The sequence below is a fragment of the Amyelois transitella genome, chromosome 8 (assembly GCF_032362555.1).
Source record: "Amyelois transitella isolate CPQ chromosome 8, ilAmyTran1.1, whole genome shotgun sequence".
Taxonomy (NCBI): domain Eukaryota; kingdom Metazoa; phylum Arthropoda; class Insecta; order Lepidoptera; family Pyralidae; genus Amyelois; species Amyelois transitella.
In genome coordinates, this window is record NC_083511.1 from 8519997 (window position 1) to 8547201 (window position 27205).

At 35.9% G+C, this 27205-nt stretch overlaps 1 protein-coding gene across 3 annotated transcripts in view; it reads right to left on the reverse strand.

The window, feature by feature from the left end:
- The window catches only part of LOC106135211 (uncharacterized), a 65876-nt gene that overhangs the window by 2066 nt on the left and 36605 nt on the right, over positions 1–27205 (reverse strand). For 2 of the 3 annotated variants that reach the window (XM_060945484.1, XM_060945482.1), the window contains 3 exons: positions 4974–5140; positions 4557–4649; positions 119–277 (listed from right to left, as the gene is read on the reverse strand). In XM_060945484.1, the coding sequence (XP_060801467.1) occupies positions 119–277; positions 4557–4649; positions 4974–5048 (327 nt within the window). In that variant the 5' untranslated portion in view covers positions 5049–5140. Of the gene's footprint in view, positions 1–118; positions 278–4556; positions 4650–4973; positions 5141–5627; positions 5699–27205 lie in introns of those variants that run through there. The other variant, XM_060945483.1, reaches the window with a different exon arrangement.

Consider the following 27205-nt stretch of genomic DNA (forward strand, 5'->3'; position numbering starts at 1 on the left):
CTTTAACAATGTAAAATATAATTTTTAATTTCAATATATCTACAATTTTGCAACCTATGTCTAAACTACTTTACCATACTACATTACGAAACAACAATATATAATCAAATGTTCTTACCATCAATTGACTCATAGCATCCTCTGACATTGCTTGGTAAAGCACCTTCTCTTTTGGCAGGACCTCCTCACGGAACCACTTCTCATTACGGAGCCAGTGGATTTCACTAAATGTACTAGACAGTTCATCAAAGCTTGAAACTGTGAATAGTTTATTGGTCTGTAACAAAGACAAAAATTTATATTAATTCGCTTGCAAAGTAAAAAAAAAACAAACTTGGATATAAATAAAGAATGGAGTCACATACTCTTACTTTGCTTATATACAACTAGAAGTTCTCAATCGCATCGATAAACATAGCAATTTCATAAGTAAAATAGCGCATATTGTAAGCACTATTCCGTAGAATTTTGCTATGGAACGAACAATCTCATTGCTTGTTTTCCGATGTCGTTTGTCTAATTTGTCTGGAGTCAACTACTCACAAAAAAGTGATTATCTATCGCGTGAATCATTCCTGACCCTACAGTTGGTTTCTTCGAACGATGGAAATAGAGCGCGTATATTGTGCAGATTGACTTTCATGGAAAAACATCGAGCGGATAGTGGTCCAGTGCAGTTTCCTGCGGACACCGTATATAAAAGGAGCCTGGTCTAGACCATCCTCAGTGGCAATCATGGCTTTTCTCAGTTTATTTTGTGTTATAAACTAACATTATTTATGGTAAGTAACTTATTGTCTTTTAAGCCATAGCTACCATTAAGCAATCTAGCTGATCGGGGTCTTTCAGTTATTTGAGCGATATTACAAATATATTTTTTTTCCTTTCTATCTTGTAAGAGTTATAGGCGCTATAATATGTCTACTAATAAAATTTGTAAAAAATGATCTGATCGTATTTTCACCATTTCTTATATATTTTTAATCTTCATTAAATCAATAATTTTACTATTTTCTTAAAATTTGGCTCTTGTGTTTAAATATCAAAGTATTGCGGCAGATTAAAAATAAGAACAATTGAATAAAAACTCACAATTGCATGACAAATACAAGTTGTTCTACGAAAGATCGTGCATTGCATTGAATGCGTTGATTCAAGAAAACCAAATTAATTTGATCTTCGAATTGCCTATACAAAGTTGCAGAAACAAGATCATTTTGTACTGGTTCTGGTCATAGCAATCAGTCAATTAAAGTAGTGTCTTAACTGGATGATCGCTAGTATTGAACACCTTGGCTTTTATCTATTTCTACCAAGAGAAAATTGCAAAGTGTATTATTGAATAACAAATCTCCTAATTTTTATTAAAGAAGAACATATCAAAAATAAAAAAAGTTTTAAATTTTTTAAAGTTATTTTAGTTTATTTATTTTTATTTATCTAATGTAATTGTGTCCTTTCGTTTCAAAGTTATCAATATCAACACCTGCATGACCATCGAACAATTACATGGCAAAGTCAAGGTTGCGAGAAAGATGACACTGAAATCAGTGGTATGTAAGTACTGCCAGCTAGCCGTCGCGTAACAAAACCTTTTGGTTTCCACATTAAAAGTCGACACTCTGGCCACATCCAGTTGAAATGAAATCTTATCACTAACATCGGAGAGTCCAAAAGTAAAAAAAAAATCCTAAATCGGCAGATGTGTTGTCCGAGCAATAGAAATTTGGAGACCCATTGTAAATTGTTAAGCGACAATAGTACTAATTAAAACTCATTTTTAGGAGTGATAAACTATCGAATATTGTGCAAAGATTATCAAAGTCGTTATTCGGTGGTCGATTACAAAAGAGCGATTTCGTAAATCAATTGTTTGGATACTAACTGGCCGTGCATAAATATCGGTGATAAGTGGTGTTTCTTTTATTATCTTTTGTCAGTTAATATTTTTGGTAATTTTCTCGAAAAATTAATGTAATAAGTGGCAATGACTATTCATATGAAATGATTAATGAAATAAATTGTCATCCATAAAAACAGAGATGTTACAAAATTGATTACTAAGTTTAGTAATGCGTTAATCATAATAATTGAGGTTTGGAATGCGCAAGCGCAGTGTGGTTGGTCTTGCACAGGTGCGCGTCCGGTCTATCACGCCATATCCGAAACCTACACCAAATAGTAGTAGACCAACTACTTAGTATAAACAACTTTATTCCTAGAAGCATTCTACTTATTGTTTTATCTGTTTTAATGTCTTTGTGTGTGATGATCGCACGTTGACCTCAGACTTATTGTAGACTTTGAGTTGAGACAATGCAACTGGTTTTCACATTATAAAACATTTAAGATTATTATAGATATATGAACTTAAGTAAGAGTACACAGAATAATGCAAAATAGAAAAAAATATCTCAAATATAAAATGAACATGAACCTCAAGTTTATGCGCCATAATCTAAAATATGAAATGCCGCTATGTGTCATAAAGTTATACCACTCGATGATAAATCGTATTTTTAGAGCAGATGCAGAATTCCAATAAGCAGTGGCTGAATCGATTACGTCGGCAGTTGCATCGAATGCGGGTGGTCGCAAGAAATTCGACCACGTATCCGAATGCCTAGCGCATCGGAAGCTTATCAAATATACACCCACACAAGCGCGGCAAATGATATATTTACGGCACACGTACGCACCAACGGCGCAGACAGCCTGTCGCCCGTGAACAACAATATCGTAATGCATGTATGTACTCACACACATTACATTATGTGTAATTCAATGTTTATTAGCGTCACTATATGCGAGATAAAACTTCGTGTCGTGGACGCATCGCGCAACAAGGCCGAGCGCGTTCCTCGTCGACTCTCGTAACGATTTATCAGTTTGCGTTACAAATTGTTCACGTATGCCGCTCAAATGGTGTTATAAGATTTTCGGATATCAAAATGACGATGAGATAACGTGACAACGACGCACTCAAAAGTACGAGTGCCAAGACATTCACACGGTGCCCGGTGGCGACTCGCATACCGGTAGAGTTCGTTGAATTTATTATTGCGTTCTTAGTAACACGGCCAGTTATTATACAAACGGCTTGTCGACATTATGCGACCGCCCGAGTAATTTGGATATTGTCTCATATATTTATGGTACACTATGGCAGTTACATTCCTGTTATATGTTTACTTTGATCTAACTCTCTGATAAAGAAATACTTTAGCGAGTTAGGCGTGACGCTAGATTATACAATTACGAGGCGGTGCGGGAAACAAAGAATAACGTCCTTGATTATCAGTAACAATGGTAGTTCATCGACTCACAGCTACGTCTAAATCGCAATAAATATGATATATTAGTAACGAATGACCGACATTAAGGGGAGAGACAGAAAAAAATCGTCGAGCAGGTGTGTCGTGCAATACTAATGCGCAATCAGTATTCGATGCGTATGCGCATCGTCCTGTACCTCGTTCCGGCTACTGTGCGTCGATAATGTCGTTTTACGAGGCGGTGGTAAGCGGACAGGACGTCGCCGTCGTTACGACCGTCGACTATTACAATGCCACCATACCTCATACGCGAACACCATGTTCGATAGTTGGACGCTTTGAGAATAAACTCATCAGTTGTTCCGCTTCCATTGACTACGAGACGGTCAACAATTTGTATGCTCTTCGAAATGCAACCGAAATACTCACGTCCCGTGTCGATACGAGATGTGACATACGAGTACATTGGTACGAGCTCAGCCATAAATGATTCGAGTCGCGACGTCGACATCGCATTATTGCTGGTTGATCAGCCCACCTTACTTCCGATTCGGAAATATTATATTCCTAGGATTGGGATCGTAGAGTCGTCATATGAATTGTTGTATTAAAATGCCTGACGTCTGTTTCTGTCCATTCGTGAATGATTTATAAATTCCCAAGTGTAAGGTAGACGTGTCTGTTATTCGCCTATTCTGCGCACATTTTTTATAATTTATGTGAGTTGATGTAGCGTTATTCTACGTTTGAACGATGAAGTTGATTAATATGGTGTGTGACGTCACACAAATGCAGTGCAAAATAATAATTAAAAGGGAGGAAGCGGTGACCGGACGCGCGGAGCCGGCGCCCGCGCCGATGCAATCTGTTTTCCAAGCTGGTGAGAAAATTCTGCTAAAGTGTTCTCCAACAAAAAATATGAAACCTCGAGACGTCAAATTTTGGGTAGTTTTGGCTCAAGAGTGTACGTACGGGTTTTGGTGCATTTTATCACTGAATCTAGTATAATGCGTGGTTTTAGATGCTTTAAGATCAAATTGGTCATATAACTTTTACCAAGTAGGTATTTTCTTTATTAGAAATTAATACTACTAATATCATTATAAGCAATCCAAAGACAATCAGTTAAGTTTTATTGGTATGACCGGGCGCGATCTCCGTCCGTTCATTTAGTGAGACGCGACAAGCATATCGATGCGATTGCGAATACACTCGATGTCTCGTCAGCCAGTATCAATGAAAGCGAAAAATTCCAAATTCAAAAAACATCAAAATACTTACGAACTCATCTTTGTACTTCAGCGCCTCTGTGTATGTGAATTTGGCTTGGCGTAGAACGTACTGCGCGTTTTTTGGCGTGTACTCCGCATTGGACTGTAAATAAAAAATAGTATGATTAGGTTTAAGTCAGAAGCAATTACGCCAACATTTCACTTAGTTGTGAAAGTATTGCTATTTCTAGTTCTAATACGGATACATCGACGATGTAGTGGATTTAATTTCTCACTTAGTTAATTAACTAGTAGCTTGATTGTAGCTCTATACCTCCTTAAATTTTGTTCTTTATTCTTTGCTGTGCCTATTAGAAAATGTTTCAGCATTAGGTTCCCAGACTGTAGCTTATTAAAACTCAGTTCAGTTCAAAATATACAAAAAAAAAACCTCGTAATATTAAGATAAAAATAATGCATTACTTACATTTGTCTGGTTATAATTACAAGGGTTGCCCCATAGACTGTTTTCTTCGTCCGGCGACCGTTTCTGACGATCCATGGCGCGACTCCTGTAGGGCGCCGCCGACGACCGGGGTGAGAGCCCCCCGAATAGTAGTAGCAAGCAGACGACCGCGCAGACGTTGACGTATCCTGGAAGAAAAATACAAAACACCTTTAAATTTTTGAACTAATTGAATATACAATGTTACTGGCGGAAAAGTTTTTTAAACGTTAAGGAAATTGAGAAATGGAAAATACCAAAAAAAACACAAACATTTTTTAATTTAGAAACTTATAGAATTCAGAAAAAAGCGGAATAGTTTTTATACATTTTCGATGAATACTTCACTTCATTAATTATTGATTCAATAATCACTTCTTTATAGAAATGATATTTAAAAATTATTTGAAGCTAATATTGATGAAATAATTTTACATATTTTCTAATATTTTTTTTATTATATTTTGTATTCTATGACAATATATAAGTACCTACTCTACATTTTTTTAACTAAACCGAAAGATATAACAGAAAATTCAGTCGGTAATAATGCACTATGTCAATTCACCTACATTCTCAGATTAAGTATCAAACAATGTTTGACTTTCTTACAAACGTGTTAACGAAATAAATTACCATCGTACTTTTCGATGCATCTCATCAATGAAAACGCCCAAGAGCCACTTGTTATATATGCGGCACGCGCGATGCTATCGATTATGGTAATCGATGAACATCCGATGAATAAATACATCGCGGCCCAGAGGTGGACAGCCTTTGCTAATTGTCCAGTGAACCTATGTGAATCACTAATGCGGCATGATTTAACGGTCACAAAACGGACATTCTTCCGATATTAAACACCAAATCGATCCGATCGAATCGATCCAACACGATATGTCACTTCACTAATCGAAATTACACGTGAACGTTCACAATTCATCGTATCAAAATACAGATTGATATTTTATTGCGGCAAAAAAAGTTATTGTTGTAAAATAATTACGATGCCGATGCTACTCTGATGCACGTTCCGTGAATTATGAACGAGCGGCCCTTCCCTATTTGCGCGCACGCACATAGGTAAAGATCGTTTTCATTGCCAAATATTTACTTCCAGAATTCATAACCTACTGAATTCATTATACTTTGACTTTTAAAATTTAATAGTAGGATCTTAATCCTATCAATCAAATGTATGCATGTTGTACATAAATAACTTGTTTCAATTATATATTATTAAGATAAATACACATAAATATAATCATGTCTATATCCCATGTGGAATAGGCAGAGCCAACAGTTTTGAAAAGACTGAAAGGTCACTTCATCTTTATACCTAAATTATTAAATTGTGAAATTTCTAATGTTGATAGATTTAAGTAGCTCTGTGAAATAAATAGAAAATGTTTCTGAAATTTCACAAGACACCAATATTATTTTTTATGATTAAATTTTGTGAATTAGTCATAAACCAGTTATTCTTCAAACGTAAACTATTCAAATCATCGGAATAATTGCCATGTTTGAAAAATAATTTGGTGCTACTTGTTCAGTTATGATGCGTTACTCACTGGTGTTCAGTTTTTTAGTGTTTTGACTCAATGCGTGAATCATTACTCTTATGTCTATATGCGAGGTGACTAAGGCGAGGTAATCTTTTGCGCTATTTAGCACTCTACAAATAGGGGACATCTGTTTTACAACTTCGTGCAATATAATGAGATTATGTACTAGATCACTCATGCGAAAAAACACGAGATCCAGTAGCCAATATAGGTTAATAGGTATTTTTTACTAATAGAGAAATTAAAAAAATAGAGTTTTTGGATGGTCTCTATTGAATATTGGAAGTACACATCAAATATTGCTAAATTCAATCTTAGCTGGTCAACAGAACGTATACCCATTTCTAAAAAATATACCTAATCGATGGTAAAATTCTTAAAAAACTAAATAATTTAAATGAGAGTGCACCTAACTGTGAGAACAAAAATGGCCCAAAGTCAAATTCATCAATACATTCACACAATTAGCACAAATATATGCGTGACTTTTTTATTCCTTTTGCGACTCGTTAGTTATATTTCGTGGCGTTTCGCCTCGCCAGCGGCCACACCGGTCAAAAGAAAATAAAAAAAAAAACACATTATAGTTATAGGGCATCTCGCCGCTCATTATTTAACTAGTGCCTGTGAACCAAGCCCGATCACTACACGCCCATCGTTTAGCCAGAAAGAGACAAACCAAACATCTCGTTTCCAACATACAAAACGCATCGTTTCGCGTAAACAAATCGGGATCGTTAAACGATAACTAGCCGTGATTTAGTTATAGACTTTATATGGCCACGTAATTGACACAATAATAATGTTGTAAGTCGGATTACAAAAGGCGACCGCAAAGGTGTACCGGCAATAACGATCATGTCAAAAGGAAGGCCCGACTCGCGTTAAACACACGATCATAACATTTTATTAGTGCGTCGGTCAAAAGCAACCGCGCGACCGCCGTCAAAAGTTCAACGAAAAAAATAACAGGTCAGATCGTAAAAGACGTAGAGTCATTGTGAGACAAATATTTCCTTGGGAAACTGGGCGAGACGCGACACGCCGGGAAACTATTTCATAGAGATAACACTTGACAATTAAGATCGCTATGGCGACGAAAGCGAGCATTGTAAATAACACTTGCTTTATTTTCTTTATACCTACTCAGTTTACTTACTAAGATCAGAAAGGCGTTTATTTATTCAGTTTGATAATTTGTACTTCGTATTGTATTAAGAAAATAGATTATTTCCGAGAATGTTTACTGACCCTATTAAGATCAACAATATGTGACTCGATTGGATTCTTTAGCCCATTGAAGAACTGACCGAGCGAACATAAAAAGTGAAGATACCTACACGTAGGTAATACACAGGTTATAAGGGGGCATAAAAAAGTTGGGACCGCGTCGGAGGTCGCCCCGGCTACCCGAGAAACAAAGAGTTCGTTTATTTTTTAACAGCTCGCCGTTCACAAAAGGAGGCATCGCAGCACGAAAAACGACCCAAACGAGATCTTGTTAACCTTTTTAAAATGAAATCGCGCGCCCGCTAACTAGAATTTTGGTTCGAAAACCGAGAAAAGCCGTGCGGCGTCGACCGGACGTTCGCTGGTCGTCGGCTCAGGCGCCAGCGCAATCATTATGTAAATTCCGTTCATCAATGCGTCAAATTTGGATGCGCGCATTATCTTTACGGGCGTTTCGCAAAATGGAGCGCGGATAATTTTTTCGTGTCCTAAAATCGCTGTTTCATTATCTGTTTTCGCGAAAGCAACTTAGTTGCATTTTTATAGGACAAGTGATATCCGCCCACGTGACGGCGCATAGAAAAGCGTCTTGTTTACCCATAATAGAAGTTTAATTTGTGTCGGTTCATTTTGTTAGTAGCGGCTAACAACCGATGCGCTCGTAAAATTTGACTGCGCATAATAAGAGCGATTATCGCGCGGAGACGCGCGTGGCGGCCCCTATCACACGGTCCGAGGTGATACACTCTTCATTAACTGAAAATTGCTCTAAATGGTGATAGCGTCGCACTCAAATTATCGAAACAAGAGCGAATTTTTTTCGAATTAAATTTAATAAGGTAACAACTGATGTTATCTCAATTACTTTTCTGGATGAAATTGAATGGAATCTGCGGTTATTTGACGGTGGGTAATTTGATATTATATTACGAGTGTGATTTTTACATGCTTTCGTAAGCGTTTCCTTTGAAGGTGATATAAAAAATAAGGTCGGTTCGACATCTCTCACTAAATGGGTGACAGCTAAACACTGCAATTATGAGTGAGCCGAGCTCACTGAAATAACTGTTTATAATTGACGCGGCGGCTTACTCGGCGTAAATGAACAAGGTTTTATGTGAAAATGTTGCTAATGAGAGAGTGGATCGCGGGCCTAATGACGCGGACATAGTTCATGAAATCGAGCCGCGACGCCGCACTTTGATATAATGGGACGCCACTGCATAGCTTTCTCAGAACATTCTCATTTTTCTTCGGGAAACTTTAGTGGACTAGACTACGTGCTATGAAATAATTTTATGATAACATTATTTTTAAAATTACAAAAATATAGGTAAATTTATTTACATTTTAATTTTTGACATTGAAAATTTATCGTGAAAACCCAACTTCCGGGAAAATTTTTAACAAAATACAGTCCCCAATGTATGACTATATGGCGAGCATGCGCACACGAATTAATTGGTTCTTAATGGTTTAGATAACATCTGTGGTTAAAGAATGATGGGCATTATTTGTTGTATGAAAGGATTTAACTATTGCTACGCTACATAAGTGAAGTTCAGTTTTAATGAACTATTTTTTTTTACTTGGTCTTTACATGTTACTAGAGTCCTGAAAATGATTTTATGGAGAGCATTATAATGTTACTAGCTGTTTTACCTGCAGCTTTGCCCGCGTGAATTTAACTCCACCTACGAAAGGCGACGAATAGAAATTTAACGCCATGTAATAAAAAATCGACGAAATTAGCACCAACTACAAAAAGCATCGAATTTAGCGCCACCTACAAAAGGGACAAAAGCGCTACCTACATGAAAATATTTCATACACACATATAGTCACGTCTATATTTCTTGCGGGGTAGACGGAGCAATATTTCATAATTTATTTAAACACATACTTACTGTATAAACAAATCTTAATCGTTCACTTGTTAATCTGTCTTTTAATTTGCCACTTAGATTGTCAATAAATGTATTTTTAATTGCAAGTCTCGTTGTTATATTAATATCCGGTTCCGTTAGGTTCAGGCCCGTGGCCACGTGGGAAACATTACTATGTTGGGAAAATTATATCTGACGTCAAAAAAATGGGTAAAACGTATCGTAGATAATGAGATATATGAATGACGTGTGTATATTCGCTGAGTGGCGTTGGGATTAAAATTCGGACCGGAAAATACTATTGTTATCAATTAGTGATAATGACGACTTATAAATGATACATAAAACTGTGATTTTGTGATTTGTATGAATATAGGCGATTTATTGAAATTCAGAACCAATCAATCCGGTGAAGAGTAGACTTAGAAGCTCCTTTTGATCTTGTTAGATTGTTTCAAAAACAAATCTATGTTATTACATTAACACGTTTCTTATCTAGAGGCTTAGGCAGGGACTACTTACATCTTTCCTTGAGTCCTTTTTTACTTACCACCTTCATAACTCTTTTCATGCAAGCTTATCGGTTCAGGGTTAATCTTGAGTAAAATGCTCAAATGATTTCAATGTAATGTAAATAACTATAGGTACTTACATACATATAGTCACGTCTATATTCCTTGCGAGTCAGACAGAGCCAACAGTTTTGAAAAGACTGTCAGGCTAATACAGCTGTATGGTTTACCGATGGAATTGAGATTCAAATAGTGACAGGTTGCTTTCCCATCGCCTACAAGAAGAATCCGAAGTTTATTAACCTTTCCCTTAGTCGCCATTTACGACATCCGTAAGAAGATATATGGAGTTGTCCTATTCTAGAATGGCGGGAAGCATACAGTAAATAAATATAAATCAACCAAAGCGTGTTACGAAATAGGCCGTGCTCATGCGCATGTAACCGTACGTCTGTTAAAGGATAGAATCATTTAGTGAGATATGCGACCGGTAACAGTAAGTCGACTTAATTACGCCAGTAACTATCATCGCGTTTAACATTGTAGGTAGCAGCGAGAACGTTTTTGCTAATGAAAATGTAAACCCAACTAAGATTTCTTTTTGTTTTGACATAATTGAGGTGTAACTGAGTGGAGTAGTGAACTAGTAGACGATCAATATTAATTAACGTGAGTATAGTCATTAAATATTCGTTTGTACTTATATTGTATTCAGTTAAGGTTCTGTAAAGGCTTTACCATAAGTTAGAATTACTAAGAAAGTTTATTAAAAGCAACCTCTGTAAGTTAACTTAAAAATAGAAAGAGGTGGAGATGAAACATAAAAATACCCATTAACTTTTTTTTTGTATACTAAATATCGACAGTGATTTCCTTATTAATACACATTTTATATCTGTTAGAAGATCAAAACAACTGTTATTAATATTCAATTATATACCTAACACCGAACTTTTTACATATCTACAATAGATAAACTAACAGGGCCTAGAGAAATGGCAAGTAGTGAAAGACCGAAAAAGATGAATGGAGCTTAAAGTAAAGTATGAATAGAAAAGGTGTGACCAGTGATAAAGCTTACATATTGTGCCGAGCCCACCGTAAAGAGTGGAAAAAAGTTACAACAAAGAAGAAAGAACAAATAGAAATGTTTTATTACGTTATATTTACATTATGCAAACAAAATAATTAATCTTGACATATCTATGTAGGCAGAGTTGCGGATCCCGCATAGGATGTGAGAGGCGGGCACCGGACACATGCATGGTATAAAAATAAATACTGCTTAGCTGTGAGGCTTACTTCTCGGGATGTTTACGTTTCTGATAACATTGTGATCTCAGGGACTTCACCTGTATTTAGATGTGTTCGATATTTGAAATATTAAGTATTGCGATAGTGTATCTGTTTTGTTTTATGCCAGTATTTTAACTTTATATTATATTTATGAATTAGTTTTTTAAAAACCCATTTATAAATTTTTATTACATATATTGAAAAATAAATAAATGATAAAGCCATAAATAGTTCTATAAAATTTATGTTAAAAAAATATTAGAATGAACTCGTTGATGTCTTTAATTTTGGCATACCTAGGTATCTAAGAAAAGTCGATTGAAAAAAAATTCAAGCGAAGCAAAGCTTTTATATTAAAATTAAATAAATTTAACAATGTTTTAATTTAACAGAGTAAATCCCTTGTTACAAGTGCTTTGGTCATTATTTGTGAAAATTAAAAGTTTATTCCAAAGGTAGATATGAACTTATTAAATTTTATTTATTTATTTATTGAATTTTGTGGTAAAGACCTCGTCATTCTAATAATTCTCATGAAATAAATATATTTCATGCATCATCTTAAAGACATCAAATATTGCTCATTCAAATGTGTTTACACAGACTTATCTAACTCAGGCCACCTCTGCGTTGGTAGTGATTGCACAATTATTTTTTTTTATTAAATTTGTTATAATTAAAACAGTTATACATTATTGTTAAAGATATGCAATTATCCGAATTATTTATTTTTAAGTATAATAATTAGGCTCTCTCTCTCATTAATTGAATTGAACTTAGCATAGAAATGTCACTTGTCTACAATATTTAATGAATATCATAATAAATTATGAAGCTTATTTTTATCTAATAATTCAAATGAAAATTAGTACTTAAATAAATAAAAAAATACTAAGACACATAACAAACATATAAGTACTTAGCAATACAGATTTGGCTGAAATTCAGCATACGGAATGTTATATTTACGAAGACGTCCATAGTAACAAAGTTCTGGACAAAAGCTGTTAATACCATAATAAAAGAAAATATGCTTACTACTCCTCGCTGCTCTTGACTTGTAAATTCGAGTATTACTCACTAGACCACTATCACAGTCACTAAATTTGTTTAAAATTATTCTAGTTCTATTACAATTTTCACAATCGGACGGCCTGAGTACGTCGGGGTAGCCCGGGCGCTCCTGGGATGGACAGAGTCTTTTGATGATTTTCATTTTGTTTATGATTATCACAGTTGTGACTTGCCTCTCGACCGCGCACTTAGGTAAACTACAATGATCCATAGTCGATGGTGTATGGCATTCCCAAATCGTGAACAGTGTGGTACGCGCCGTGTCAACGGAGCGACTAACTGTGTTCGTTGGAGGCGCGGAAGATAAAGGTGGATGTAGACTGAGCACGTGGTGGATCAGCAGTGGGGAGCGAATGAGTGGTGCTGCCTATAGCGGAGACAGCTGAGCGGCCAATGGCTGCCGAGGGCGGCGCCCGGCCCTCCTATTCGCAAGTACAGTAGGGATCCCTGGTTCACATGTTTTTTTTTATTTACGTCCGCCAGTTGAGGGTTAAATTTTCGCGTTTTATTTAGCGTATTTATTTTTAATTATAATTTATATAACTTTTTAAAAAAATATCATGTTATATTTATTAATCATGAAAACAATACAGATTACGTTTCATCTAATTACTCAAGTAATAAAATGTAAATCCTAAGTAGAGTAAAATTAAACTTTATCAAATCCGAAATGTTATTTTAAGAAAAAATAAATATTATTCTTGTATTTATTTATTTAAATCTTTAATCATTATCTTTAATACCCAAAATATAAACCCAAATCTTTTATCTTTATATTTTAGTGAAATATCTGCTCCCGCTTTACAGTGGGGAAAACCAATGACGAGCCGCCAAAGACTTCAGACGCAGAGCAAGATATCTGAACAAACACACATACAGATAGTGACTAATTCATAAATATTCCTATAAACCGCCTATAACTATAATTTATAGGTAAGTAAGTATATATAAAAGTCTTCCTTTACTGAGTGACTGACTGACAGACAACGCACAATCTCAGCCACTGGGTCCAGAGATTTTGCATAAAATTTTGCATGTAACCTAGGTTAGGTTTTATGCAAAATTTTATATTTTTAGGATTTATGTGGTCTAGTTTAAATTACGAGAGGATTTCTCGAAAGTTCCCCGGGAAGGAAAATAAATAGGTTTTAAGATTTATGCGGGCGGAGTCGCAGGCATTCGCTAATATAATAAAATAAGCTGATCCGGCCAAAACTATAGAACCCAAATAAAAATTAAATAAAGCAGTGGCTAAACAAAATTTGAGATAGGTAAGTAGTACCTACCTACATAGTGATGTGAAAATAAATGTTTTAGTAGTTTTGAATTTTTCCAATATCATCCTGAAACGAGATTCGTTTTAATTCATTTAATTTAATATTACTCATTTAATTCGCTTTTCTTCAATAAAGCTCGGAATTTTCTTATTATTATGTTAAAGAAATTTTGATATGTTAGAACGAATTTTTGTCCACAAAATAAGCAAATGTAATAAATATAAAAATATCAAAAAATGTAAATAAAAGCTTTTATATAACCGGACAATAAAACGATAACGCAGCTTTGCATTTTAATAGTAGAATCAAAAACTTGTTAAAGTTTTCAGTATTGTTTACAATAAAAAAATAGGAAAACCGCCTTAGTTTTCCTTCCTACATTTTGTTTTCACTTGCCGATTTCTTTTTAATTGTGATTACTAATCGTTGATTGTGTGAACTATGATTATGGCGATGAAGTAAAACAAGATTTTAATGAATGCGAGATGTACTCCTACGGTCAATGCAGTGTAATACCGGTTTTATCGCTACGTTAATCGTAATCATTGTATTACCTACATATGTTATCACATATGGGGCACTCCTATGCAGTATCCTCGGAAATATAGTTAATACATATTTAATTCCTGATTACGTGTCCGGTTGGTATCCGAACTAAACTTCAGTTTATACCATTTTCTGAGTATTACCCGGTTACATCCACGGTTATGCTGTACTTATATACATACATACATAGGTACATACAAATACTTAATCACATCTATACCTCTTGGCAACAAGAGTCACCAGTCTTGAAAAAACTGAAAGGCCACTTTCATTTCGGTTGACTGGATGAGATTCCTTCATGGGATAAGTCCACCATTGTAAATGATTTATTTCTTATTTATGGAGTATTTTTTGTAACTGTGTAAATTTCTGTTCAATAAAGATATTACAAACAAACATGCATTTTTCTCGAGAAGATAGAAGACCAGGCGGTGCAACTTTTGACCATGATTCTAGATTAAGAAGTAAGATTTTTACAAGTGACTCCCGTTTGACCTCCGCAACCTTTGTAGGGAATCATAACCCATATCGGATCATGGTATAAGCTGCACTTGATATGTATGCCTATTCCCTTATATAAGGCTTTTTTGACACCTATTAATTCACCCTAGCTTTTCATAACACACTTTGGCTTTAAGGTTTACCAAACCTAACCGATAAAGAAAGTGGTTATTAATAATTATTCGTATTTCCACACCATTCAGGGAAGATTTTACCAAAAAAATATATCAAATTTTCTTTAGCTCCTTCAACATCTAATTTCTAATCAAAAATCGTCAAAATAACATAAATTTAAAAAAAACGTGTGTACACTTTCTATTTTGTTAGGTATAGTAAATGTGTGAAAATACATAAATAATCGTCATAAAATTACCGTTAAATGTTTGTTATATTTCAATTATCAATTCAAATTAAAACAGGCATATGTTGATATCGGGTAATATACGTCAGCAAAAAACAGATCGGTAAAAAATAACACGATTGTAGTCTTCATTATCTAAATACCTAATATCTACCTAAATATAAAGAGGACACTGACTAACTGACAACTGCACAGACCTAAATTCCAGAATCTATACAAACATATAGTCACGTCTTCATCCCTTGCGGGGTAGACGTTCAGCTTAATTATAGAATTGAGATTCAAATTGTGACAGATTGCCAGCCCATCGCCTAAAAAAAGAATCCTAAGTTTATAAGCTCATCTCTTAGTCGACTTTTACGACATTCATGGGAAACATATAGAGATGTATTCTTTTTTGTATCAATATAATTAAAATTTGACAAGTAGAATCCATAAGTGGTGTGAGTTAAGAAATTCTCACAGGGACGGATTTAAACAGTTTTTCGTATAACGCGGGCGAAGCCGCGAGTGTACTCAAGTTTCAATATAAATTAATTAAGCATCGTATTACACATGTGCGTACGTGTTATCGTAAACGTTTAACGTTATATCTGCTAGGTAAGTGCAACATTATTCATAGAAGTTATCAAAATCTTTGAAGCAAATTTTTTTTTATTAATTAGGTAATTTGCAATTTCTTTCTATTACAAAAATATAGGTAATTAAGTACTATCTTTGTTAATTTTAGTCAGTTATTTTATTATATTGAAAAAAGGTAAGTAAGTACAAAGTCTTATATTCATTCTTATATATAGCCTTAAACAAAAATTAGAATATATTTTGGGCAAGTGAATTGCTATGTGAATATGCTTGGCTGTTGGAGTGGTGATAATATTTTATTACTGAGACTATTGTTCTTTTTATTTTTCTAGTAAAACTGTACAAACGTAGTTGTGTTCGCGCACAAAGGGTTCCGTATCATCATCACGTTTGTCACTTTGATGTTTATTTTTTGTATTCAAGTTCTACCTATTTATATAAGTCAACCAAAAAACTTTTTGTTTCATGGGAAAAGTTATATACAATTAAATATTCTGGGAAAAAATTATTTCACCGCTTTTAATATTGAGTCAAATATACGAAAAAATTAAATACACAATTAGTGTACGGGACTATTAATGTTTTTTTTAAACATTTGTTGTTATAGCGGCAACGAAAATATGTATTTTTTTTTAATACCTTTCTAGCAACTACGGTTTATGACCGGCAGCCGGACGTCTGTCCGGCTGCCGGTCGTAAACCGGCCGGCAAAGGCTTAGTAACACGGTTCCGTTTTTACCTTTACCTACAGAATCAAAAAAAATATCTAATAACTTTTCTTTCGTTCCAAGAACGAAATATAATAGAAAAGATACTATTATTTGTGTATGTTGTGGGTTATGTTTCCATGAAGTAACTTTAAAATTTGCAGCATATATCGGTAAATTTTTGTGAAAATAAAGGTTCTCCATTACATCCATCAAAATATACTTAACAGTGGGGTGAAATGATTTTAATTGCATGTAACAGTGGCGATAATGTTCAAGCATCCAAAATAATAGGTACACTTTTCTATATTTGTGAAGGAAATTATAACTTGGTGTCCCAATACTGGATTAGTGCAGAAGTTAACCAAGTTTGTTCAAAAATTTTACTGTTCAAAATATGAAAACAAAAGATAAGATCCAGAATCGTTCATAAAGCACCAGTGTGCTTATTTAAATCATCCTTACTCTTTCTAAAATACTCATCTCATCATTTTTTGGCTTTCTTAAGATTCCTATCGGAAAAATTAAAGTGTAGGTCGGCCCCCCGCAAGATGGAGCGATGATCTGGTGAAGTCCGCGGGGCTACGTTGAATGCGGGTAGGGTAATGATGATAATGTAGAAATTTGAGCAGATCCAAGATATTAACACCGGAAGCAATAACTTAAATAATACGAGTACATAATTTATCGTTTAAAAATGAACAGAAAAGGGAGGTTGCCCCTTTATCTGTAAGTGCTGATACCTAAATGATAATTTGATATTGGACACTTATATTACAAATAATGATAAATGAATGATTAATGATATTTTTTACACGATATGTCTCAAACGATATGTATGGACTACAATTAAATTATGTTTTTTTTTTTGGACAAATTACACAGATTTAGCTAGCCTCGAAGTAAGTTCAAAACTTGTGTTACGCGATACTAACCCAACGATACTATATTTTATATTAAATTAAATTAAATACTTATATACTTATATAAAGATAAACATCCAAGACCCAAGCCAATCAGAAAAAGTTCTTTTCTCATCATGCCCTGGCCGGGATTCGAACCCGGGTCCTCCGGTGTCACAGACATGCGCACTACCGCTGCGCCACAGAGGCATCATCTCTTCCGGCTTAAATCAACTTATGTTTAAATAATGGAAGTTGTGGAAGGCAATAAACTTTAAATACCTAAGTAAATAAATATTAAGTGAATAACGGACCAATCACACAGACTAAGGTGGCATAGAAAGTCTCAAAAAAAAAGTTATTTAACAAAAAAGAAAATGGAAGCGCGTTTGTTGTCTTGATTCATTCTGAAATTAATTATAAAACAAAAATTCAAAAACAACACACGAAGAATTCCCATTCACTATGTCATAAAATGTTTTCTGCTCCATTTTTTGGCAGACTTAACTAGGTATGTCCAGTTTGACTCATTTACAAAACACGTAATATTTTAACAGTTACTTACTCATGAAAGATTTCAGTTGACTCAGTATGTAAACAAACGTTGACAATCAGCGATTTATATCATATTGCTCAATTTTTATAGGAAAAAGAATAGGACCGATCCTTCACTTTTCCATGGATCTCGTAAAAGGCGACTAAGGAATAGGGTTACAACTCTGTATAACTTCGCAGTTAGCTTTGCTCTGTACGTTAATTCCACTTTGTTCAGCCCGGTCTACTCTGTCTAAGTCCAAATTTGAAACTGGTAGTTTTGGGGTATTAACATGGGATTCTTCTTTTAGGCAATGGGCTAGCAACATGTTACTATTTGAATCTCAAATCTATCATTAAGCCAAACAGTTGAACATCCATCAGTCTTATTGACTGTTCGCTCTGTCTACCCCGCAAGGAATATAGATATGACTATATGAATGTATGTCAGTTCGATAGTACGTTCGTCTAGGCCTTCCTCCAATGCTATCATTTAGACTCTTGTATATTTGCATAGTCAACCTGTTTTCATTCATCCTGTCCACATTAATGAACTTATCAGAGTACTAGATATTCTACATTTATAAAACTCTTTAGTTACTGAATGACTGCCAGACAATGCATAGCCCAAGCAGCTACGTCTAGTAATTTGAATTTGGGTGCACCAAGAGAGGATTTACCGAAATTCCCAAGGAAATTGAAATTACTGAGATTTTTCGTTTTACGCGGGCGGACCCTGAATGTTAGTTACCTAATAAGCCAGTGTGAAAAATCTCAAAATCCTTCGGGCCGGATACGCCGTTGCATCAGCCCATAATTCTATGAACAACACGCCACCTGCGACCTAAGCTTTCCTGCTGATTTGGTATATAGCCACTAAACTGCATGATAACACATTCCGACGCCATACTGTCTAGCATATTGAATCATAATAATAAAAGGAAATTGTATCACTTGTTTTGATAAAAATAACCGTATTATTTCCTTGTCAATACAGTTTTGCGTATGCATCTTTTACATGGAAAATTGCACATGAATTCTCGTAATTGTTTACTTGGGTTTCATTAAAAAAGCTGGGATAAAAGAATTACTGGTGGTGAACAATAACAGTAGCCTAAAGTTATCGATGTCAATGACATTGAGATAACTATACTTTAAGCAGAATCCCAAGTAAATACCTCGAAACTACCATCCTCAAATTTGGACTTGCCATCAACCGAGACAAGACGAAGATAGATGAAGAGAGAGTAGACCGGGCTGAACAAGGTGGAATTATCGTACAGAGCATAGCTAACTGCGAAGATGTACAGCTATATCTACCTCGGCTCTACTATCTCCAGCACTGGGGGATGTGGCGACGAGATCAGACGACGGTGCGCCATCACCAGGTCGGCAGTGGTACGGCTAATAAAATGCCTTGTCTTTTCAATTTTCCTCTATGGTGCCGAAAGTTGATCGACGACGAAACCGACGACCGACGCATTAGAGATGTGCTGGAGACGCCTCCTAAAGATTCCGTGGACAGCGTTTCGCAGCAATGTATCCATCCTCAAAGAGCTTCATATTAAGGACCGACTTTCGTCAACTGTGCAATTACGAATACTAAAGTTCTTTGGTCACATTAAGAGGAGAGACTGGTTATTCAGGGCCAGATGGAAGACAAGAGAACACGCGGCAAGAACACATAAACAATCACCAACTCACTGACTTGATCATAATAGCTACTGAGTCTACCATGGTCCAGTATGTAAATGTACTCGCAACGTCTGTAACCGGCAGAAATGGAAGAATATCACTGAGAGAACAATCCTTGGGAAAGAATACGACCCGCCGAACGCCTCTCCGTGTACCTTGTCTGCAACCATAACCACGATCACTCTGAAAAGAGTGTTCGACTAAGAAGAAGGAGCTATCACGGTTTCTGAGATACTGCCTGGTGGCAGACAGACGGACAGTCAGGGGAGCCTTAGTAATAGGGTCCCGTTTTTACCTTTTACCTATGAAACTCTGTAAAATGGCATGTAGATAAGGGTCTCTTATATTATCTAAGGGTGCACACTGAGTGATGATATTTTAAAATTTCCGGTGGGAACAGAAATAATATGGAGTTTTGGCCGGGAGCGAAAAATAAGTACGCTGAAAGTGCAAAATTCTTACGTATCATGCCATAGCAAATTAAGAAAGATATTTACGAGTATTTTAATCAAATACTGTACCACTACGACGATGACTTAACAATTCGAACTTAAAGGAAATAAACATCATTCTTATTTGAAGCCTTTTCTCGTGACTTCATGTCATAGCGTCACTGTTCACACCTTTGCCTAATTTTTCATCATTCCGGCGTCATGTCTACGTCATTCTTGTATCTATATAAGGGAATTTGCTTTGGGCATTCGCATTCTTGTGGCTAAAATATTGACATTGACTTAAAAGGATTTGAGCGAGTAGGTATCAATGACAATAGCATTACAGTTTATACGTTATGGGATTATGCTAAATCATCTTACACTTTGCCTCTATTTACTCAATGACGATCAATTGAAATAAAGAGTTATAAAAATTCTTATTTATAGAACCTTTTATATGATATGGCGTCACTACCAAAAATTTAACCTTGTTTTTTATCATTCACGCGTCATAATAGTTTTGTCATCTATGCGTGGTTATTTCTGACATAACATAACAAAACATAAAATCACGCCTCTTTCCCGGAGGGGTAGGCAGAGACTACCTCTTTCCACTTGCCACGATCTCTGCATATTTCCTTCGCTTCATCCACATTCATATCTCACTTCATGCAAGCTCGGCGGTTTCGGGTACTTTTGACCTGACCCTTTACCAGGACGTCCTTAATTTGATCAAGATACGTTCGTCTAGGTCTTCCCACTCCGACCTTTCCCTCCACACCCTCCATGTATATCTGCTTAGTCAACCTGTTTTCATTCATCCTCTCCACATGACCGAACCATCTCAACATACCCTTTTCTATTCCTGTAACTACATCTTCTTTCACGTCACAACATTACCTTATCACTCTTTCACTTGCTCATCTTTTTCTCCTCCAATCAAAATATTACATTCTGTCATTTCTTTCTCCATTTCAAAAACCAGTGTTTTAGTTTTACTTACGTTCACTTTCATTCCTTTCTCTTTTAAAGCTTCATGCATACAGTTTACCATCTCCTGTAACTCCTTCGCTGATGACGCCAGTATAACCTGATCGTCGGCATAGAGCAGACATTTGACGAGTAACTCATTTATCCTTAATCCACTTTCAGACTCTTTCAAATCTGTCAAACAACTATCCATAAATAGGTTGAACAGCCACGGTGACGCAACACATCCTTGCCTATTGGTTATTTCTGCATTATCAGTATCTGTACTTCGAGCCCTGAATCTGCCTTTCGTCATTGATATTTTATAAACAGACAGTTAACATATTTTTGATCTGAATTGAAATATTGTTAATACTATAACATTCATTACTTTCGATCACAAGTTTGGATCACAAGTTTCCCAAAGTTCATTTTCACCAAAAGTAATAATAATAATAAAAATTAGTTTATTTCATTTAGGTACCATTGAAGTGTTACTAAAGTAAAAGTTACAATTATTGCACAAAAAATTTGGCAAAATGTTATCTACTGCAATGAATGCTTATCGCCAAAACAAAAGACTGACATAATTAGGGAGATAAGGGGAACGTGTATAGCTTTAATCCCCTCTCTCTCTCTCTCTCTCTCTCCCTCTCAACATGGCGTGTTCCCATTTCACCCTCTGCCATTGAGCTTCGGGACTTCGGGTCCGCTTTTCTACTTCTCTCTTTCCATACAATCAATTTTAATATGACACGACTGCCAAGTCATCCGCAACGAATCGGTTAATTAAATTAAATGCTGACGAAGAATTCTTGTAAACAAGACATGGTCATAAAATAGGACAATATCTTTCGTATGAATGGTTTGGTACGTCTTCGCTACCTGCTGTTTGAACACGTTGTCTTTTTTTTTTTAATTTTTGTAGTTGACACTGAGCATTTTTTTCTTACTTATTGCTTTATGAAGCAAGCGATACGGTGACGTGTCTTGTAAGAGTCACGTTCCCGCGGGACTCTTTGTAGTTTAAGAAGTAGTCAATAGAAGTTTTGGATGGCTGTGAGGTGTCTTTGAAACTTTCCTTTATCAATTATACGGAATAAATACCACTTGAAATGGAGTAATCACAGGCACAAATAAAAAAAAGAATAGGACCACTCCATCTCGTTCCCATGGATGTCGTAAAAGGCGACTAAGGGATAGGCTTTTAAAAGTATAAAATATATATTAAATAACAATTTTTAATCCATGCATGAGTTGTAATAGCCCACCTTTAATCTATACCTGTTTTTTAATTCAAATACCTATCTGCATGTTAATTATTTATGACTAGCTGTTGCCCGCGACTTCGTCCGCGTAAATTTAATCTTAATCATACAGTCAGATACAGACAGACAGACAAAAAATGTAAAAAAATAATTCTCTATCCGTTTCAGTCAAAATATTAAATGTTTTTACCGTTTTATTTTTACTGTTTTATTATATTATGTAGTATTTTGATTTTCAGTTTTTTTAAATAAAATACTTAAACAACAAAAAAAATATTTTTAATAAAAAAAATTATCTTGTTATTGTTGGGATTCGAACTTGGACCGCCAACTTCACAGTCTCACGGGCTAACCACTGGACCATCGAGGCCGTTGCGGTGTTGTCGAAATTAAAGTAGACTACATACATATGGTCACTTCTATATCCCTTGCGGGGTAGACAGAGCCAACAGTCTGGAAAAGACTGATAGGCCACGCTCAGCTATTTGGATTAATGATAGAATTGAGATTCAAATAGTGACAGGTTGCCAGCCCATCGCCTAAAAAAGAATCCCAAGTTTGAAAGCCCATCCCTTAGTCGCCTTTCACTTATATTTATATGTTATAGGCATAATGCTGTCGTTCAATGATAAATGACTTTAAATTTTTAATTTCGTAGCTTATTTGCAGGCAAACTGATGCCTTGAGCTCATTCAAATGTCGATAACTTTTTTTTTAGTGAACCGATTTTGATGAAACAAGCTTTAAATGTTATTCTGAGTTAAAACAAAGGAACTGGTGAATAATCGTGAACATACATACAGACAGACAGACAGACAAGATATTAAAAAAAAATATTTTTGCTTTCTATTATTCATTCTACGCGACGCGCCGCAGCACGGCCCTTACACGGCTTATTGGTCTGGAATTTCCAGTACCAGCCGAGGCTGTCAAGGAGTCGGTCTAATTCTTTCTGTACGAATGGCTGAGTGTGTGAATGAGTATGAGTGTGTCAGCCTTCGTCTTCTATGGATTAGGCTGAAAGTTGGAATCACTCGGATCTTCGTTCTAGGTGTTTATGCACCGTGGGATGTGGGTTGAACAGCAAAAAGCGAAAACGAGGAGTTCTGGAATAGTGTAAGAGAAGTATTGAAAGTTACCAAGCCAAATGCGAAGATTATTATGCTAGGTGATTTTAATGGATGGGTGGGTGTAAAGCGTGATGGATATGAAAAGGTGCTTGGTGCGTTTGGTGACGAAAAGGTGAATGATAATGGAAGAAGTGTATTAGAAATTTGTCTAGAGTGGGATCTTTTTGTGTCGAACTCAATGTTTCAACATAAAAAGATCCTCACCTATACAAGAGTGGAAGGTATTTTAAAAAGTATGATAGACTTTGTGATTGTAGATGAAAGATTGAAAAACAAAGTGCTGGATACCCGTGCATATCTCGGTGCTGGCATTGACTCGGACCATTTAGGCATTGACTCGGACCATTTACTGGTGATATCCCGGATAAGGGATATCTTCAATTGCTGGCGGCACAGGAAATTTGCAAGATATGGATGTAGGTAAGAAGTAGGTATATTAATAGACTGAAGGATGAATTTGAAGATTTAGATGAGATGAGCGATATTGAAGATGGATGGGAGGAATTTAAAGAATGAATTGTGACAGTAGCTGTTGAAGTGTGTGGTGTAAGTAGAAGAAGGAAAGGAAAAAATCACAAAAATGCGTGTGGCTACCTAGACAATGCCGTACTGGGTCCAAAAATGAAACTCGGAATACGAAGAAATCTGTATTAAAGACTGTACATATATAAATTGTCAAACACTATACAAACAACCATGAAAATAACTAAAGCGAGTTCTAATACGGCAGCACGCCATCTGTTGTGAAAAATAGGAAAACTAATCGGACATCCCGCCCGCCAAGAACTCTGTTCTTCTCTTCTACCTTTCCTTTTGGTTAGGTTCACCATCTTGTTGTGTATTCTATACTTGAGGTAACATTATTAATTTTGATGTAGGGCGTTTCAGAACTGAAGTTTTAGTCTTTAATGTTACCACTCTAACTCCTCCGTCTGGTCCTGGATGTACTGCAGTTATTCTACCCAACAACCATTTTGCTGGCGGCATGTCGTCTTCTCTAATTATTACTAAGTCACCTAATCTGGGTGCTTCTGACTTAGTTTGCCATTTGCTTCGTTGTTGCAAATTGTGAAGATAATCCTTCGACCATCTGTTCCAGAAGCTACTTGTCATCTTTTGGGTAAGCTTCCAGCGTTGCAAAGGACTAATTATTTCATTGACATTAATTAATTTTTCAGGTAATAGGATCAACGGTTCTCCTACTAAAAAGTGTGCTGGGGTTAATGGTGTCAAGTCATCAGGATGATCACTGAGCGGGCAAATGGGTCTGGAATTGAGGCACGCCTCTATCTGACAAAGAACGGTCGACATCTCTTCATATGTTAGTGTTGAGTCGCCGATTGTTTTTAACAAGTGCGTCTTCACCGACTTCACACCTGATTCCCATAACCCCCCGAAATTGGGACTTTTTGGTGGTATAAAATGCCATCTTGTGCCATCGTTTTCTAACAATTCCGCTATCTCTTTGACTACACCAGACATACTTTGACCAAACATTTGTGTCAGTTCGTTGGCCGCACCAACGAAGTTCAAGCCATTGTCGCTCCACATATCTAAACAGTGTCCTCGACGTGACACAAATCGGCGAAATGCCGCGATAAATCCTGATGTAGTAAGGTCGCTCACTGCTTCCAAGTGAATCGCCTTTGTTTTCATGCAGACAAATAATGAAATATATCCCTTAGAAGACCTTTGTCCTCTACCCTTTGAGACTCTCATTTGAATAGGACCTGCAAAGTCAACACCACAAGCTTCAAATACTCTCCCTGGGTTGACTCGTACACTTGGGAGTTCGCCCATAAGTGGCTGTTTTGGTTTTGAATTGTACCTTATACATCGTATGCAATTACTGATGTGTCTTTTCACTGAAGGTTTCAAGCCTATTATCCAATACCGGGATCAAAGCAAATTCATGGTAGAGGCTGTTCCGCTGTGCATCAAACGTTCGTGAGCGTCCTGGATCAACAGCTCTCCGAGGTGAGTATTCTTTGGTATTATTATTTGATGTTTTTTATCATGTGTTATTTTAGCTGCTTGCAACCTGCCACCTACGCGTAACAATCCATTTTCGTCTATGTATGGGGTGAGTGATATTAATTTACTTTTAATCTTTCCTTTTTCCTTCAGATCTACAAGTTCTTCAGCAAATTCTGTTTCCTGAATCATTCTTATGCAAGAGTCAAGAGTTGTCTTCATTTCATTAGCGGTAAGGTAAGTAGGATATTTTTCCCGTAGTTCTTTTTTTGTTTTCAGATTGAGAAATCTTCTGCAAAAGGTAAGTACTCTAAGCATTCTTTTTAGCGTAGAAAATCTTTCTAAAATTGTGTGTTTTTCTTTTTTGTTAAAAAATGCCTTTGTAGTTTGTTTTCTTTCTTCTAATTTTGTTTCTGGTATGTGTTTCTTATTTGTGTTAATTGTCTTTCTTTTCATCCACTGAGGTCCCTTCCACCACAGCTGATTGTCTTTTAACTCTGAGGGTTCAATACCACGGGATGCAATGTCAGCAGGATTTTCTTCAGATGCTACATGGTTCCATCTATCATTATCTAGTCGAGTTTGAATTTCTGTGATTCGGTTGGCTACAAATGTTTGCCAACGTATAGGTTGTGATTGTATCCAGGCTAAAGCAACAGTCGAATCAGTGTATGCATAGACGTTGTGTTTTGGAATATTCAATATATTTGTTGCTTCAGCCAGAAGTTTCGCCAGAAGTACTGCCGCGCACAACTCTAAACGAGCAACAGAGATTTGTTTCAGAGGTGCCACCTTTGTTTTACTTTCCAATATTGTAACATGGACTTCATCTCCTTGAATTACTCGCACGTATAAAACTGCGGCATATGCTAAAGTTGATGCATCTGCGAATCCGACAAGCTCAACTTTATCATTGTCAGGGTGAGTATGAATCCACCTGTCTAGTTGTATATTTTGTAGGGTGAGTAGTTGTTTTCGAAACTCTAACCATTCTTCTCGAAGATTGTCTGGTATCTGGGCATCCCAGTCAGCATTGGAAAGCCATAGTTTTTGAATTAACACCTTTGCGCGTATTATAACTGGAGCAAGCCATCCGAACGGGTCGAAAAGGCGTGCTACATCTGATAGTATACTTCTTTTAGTGATTGGTAAAGTTGGTTCAGGTAAGTTAACGGAAATTTTAAACTTATCATCGTTTAGGTCCCATGATATCCCTAGAATGTTTATGATTTTGTCAAATTTGATTTCATATGGTTGTAGTTGATCTTTTGTTTGTTGTATCGTATTAAGTAAATTGTCAGAGTTACTAGACCATTTTTGCAATATAAATCCTGCACTTTGAAGTAGTTCATTTACTTGTTTGTATATTTCTGTATCTAGAATATCATCATGTGCACCGGTCATTAAATCATCCATATAGAAACAGGACTTTACAATTTCAGCTCCTAATGGATATTTGTGTTTTTCGTCTTCAGCTACTTGAAATAAGGTGCGAACAGCAAGAAATGGGGCGCATGCAGTACCGAATGTGACGGTAAGTAAGTTGTAGGATCTACAGTCTTCGTGAGGATTGTCTCTCCATATGATACGCTGATAATTTGAGTGATTTTCGGAAATCAAGACTTGACGGTACATTTTTATTATGTCACTTACTAGAGCTATTTTGTGTTGTCTCCAAAGTATTATTAATGAACGTAAATCTTTTTGTAATACAGGTCCAGTAAGCAGTGTATCATTCAGTGACTGTCCTTTAGAACCCTTTGAAGAT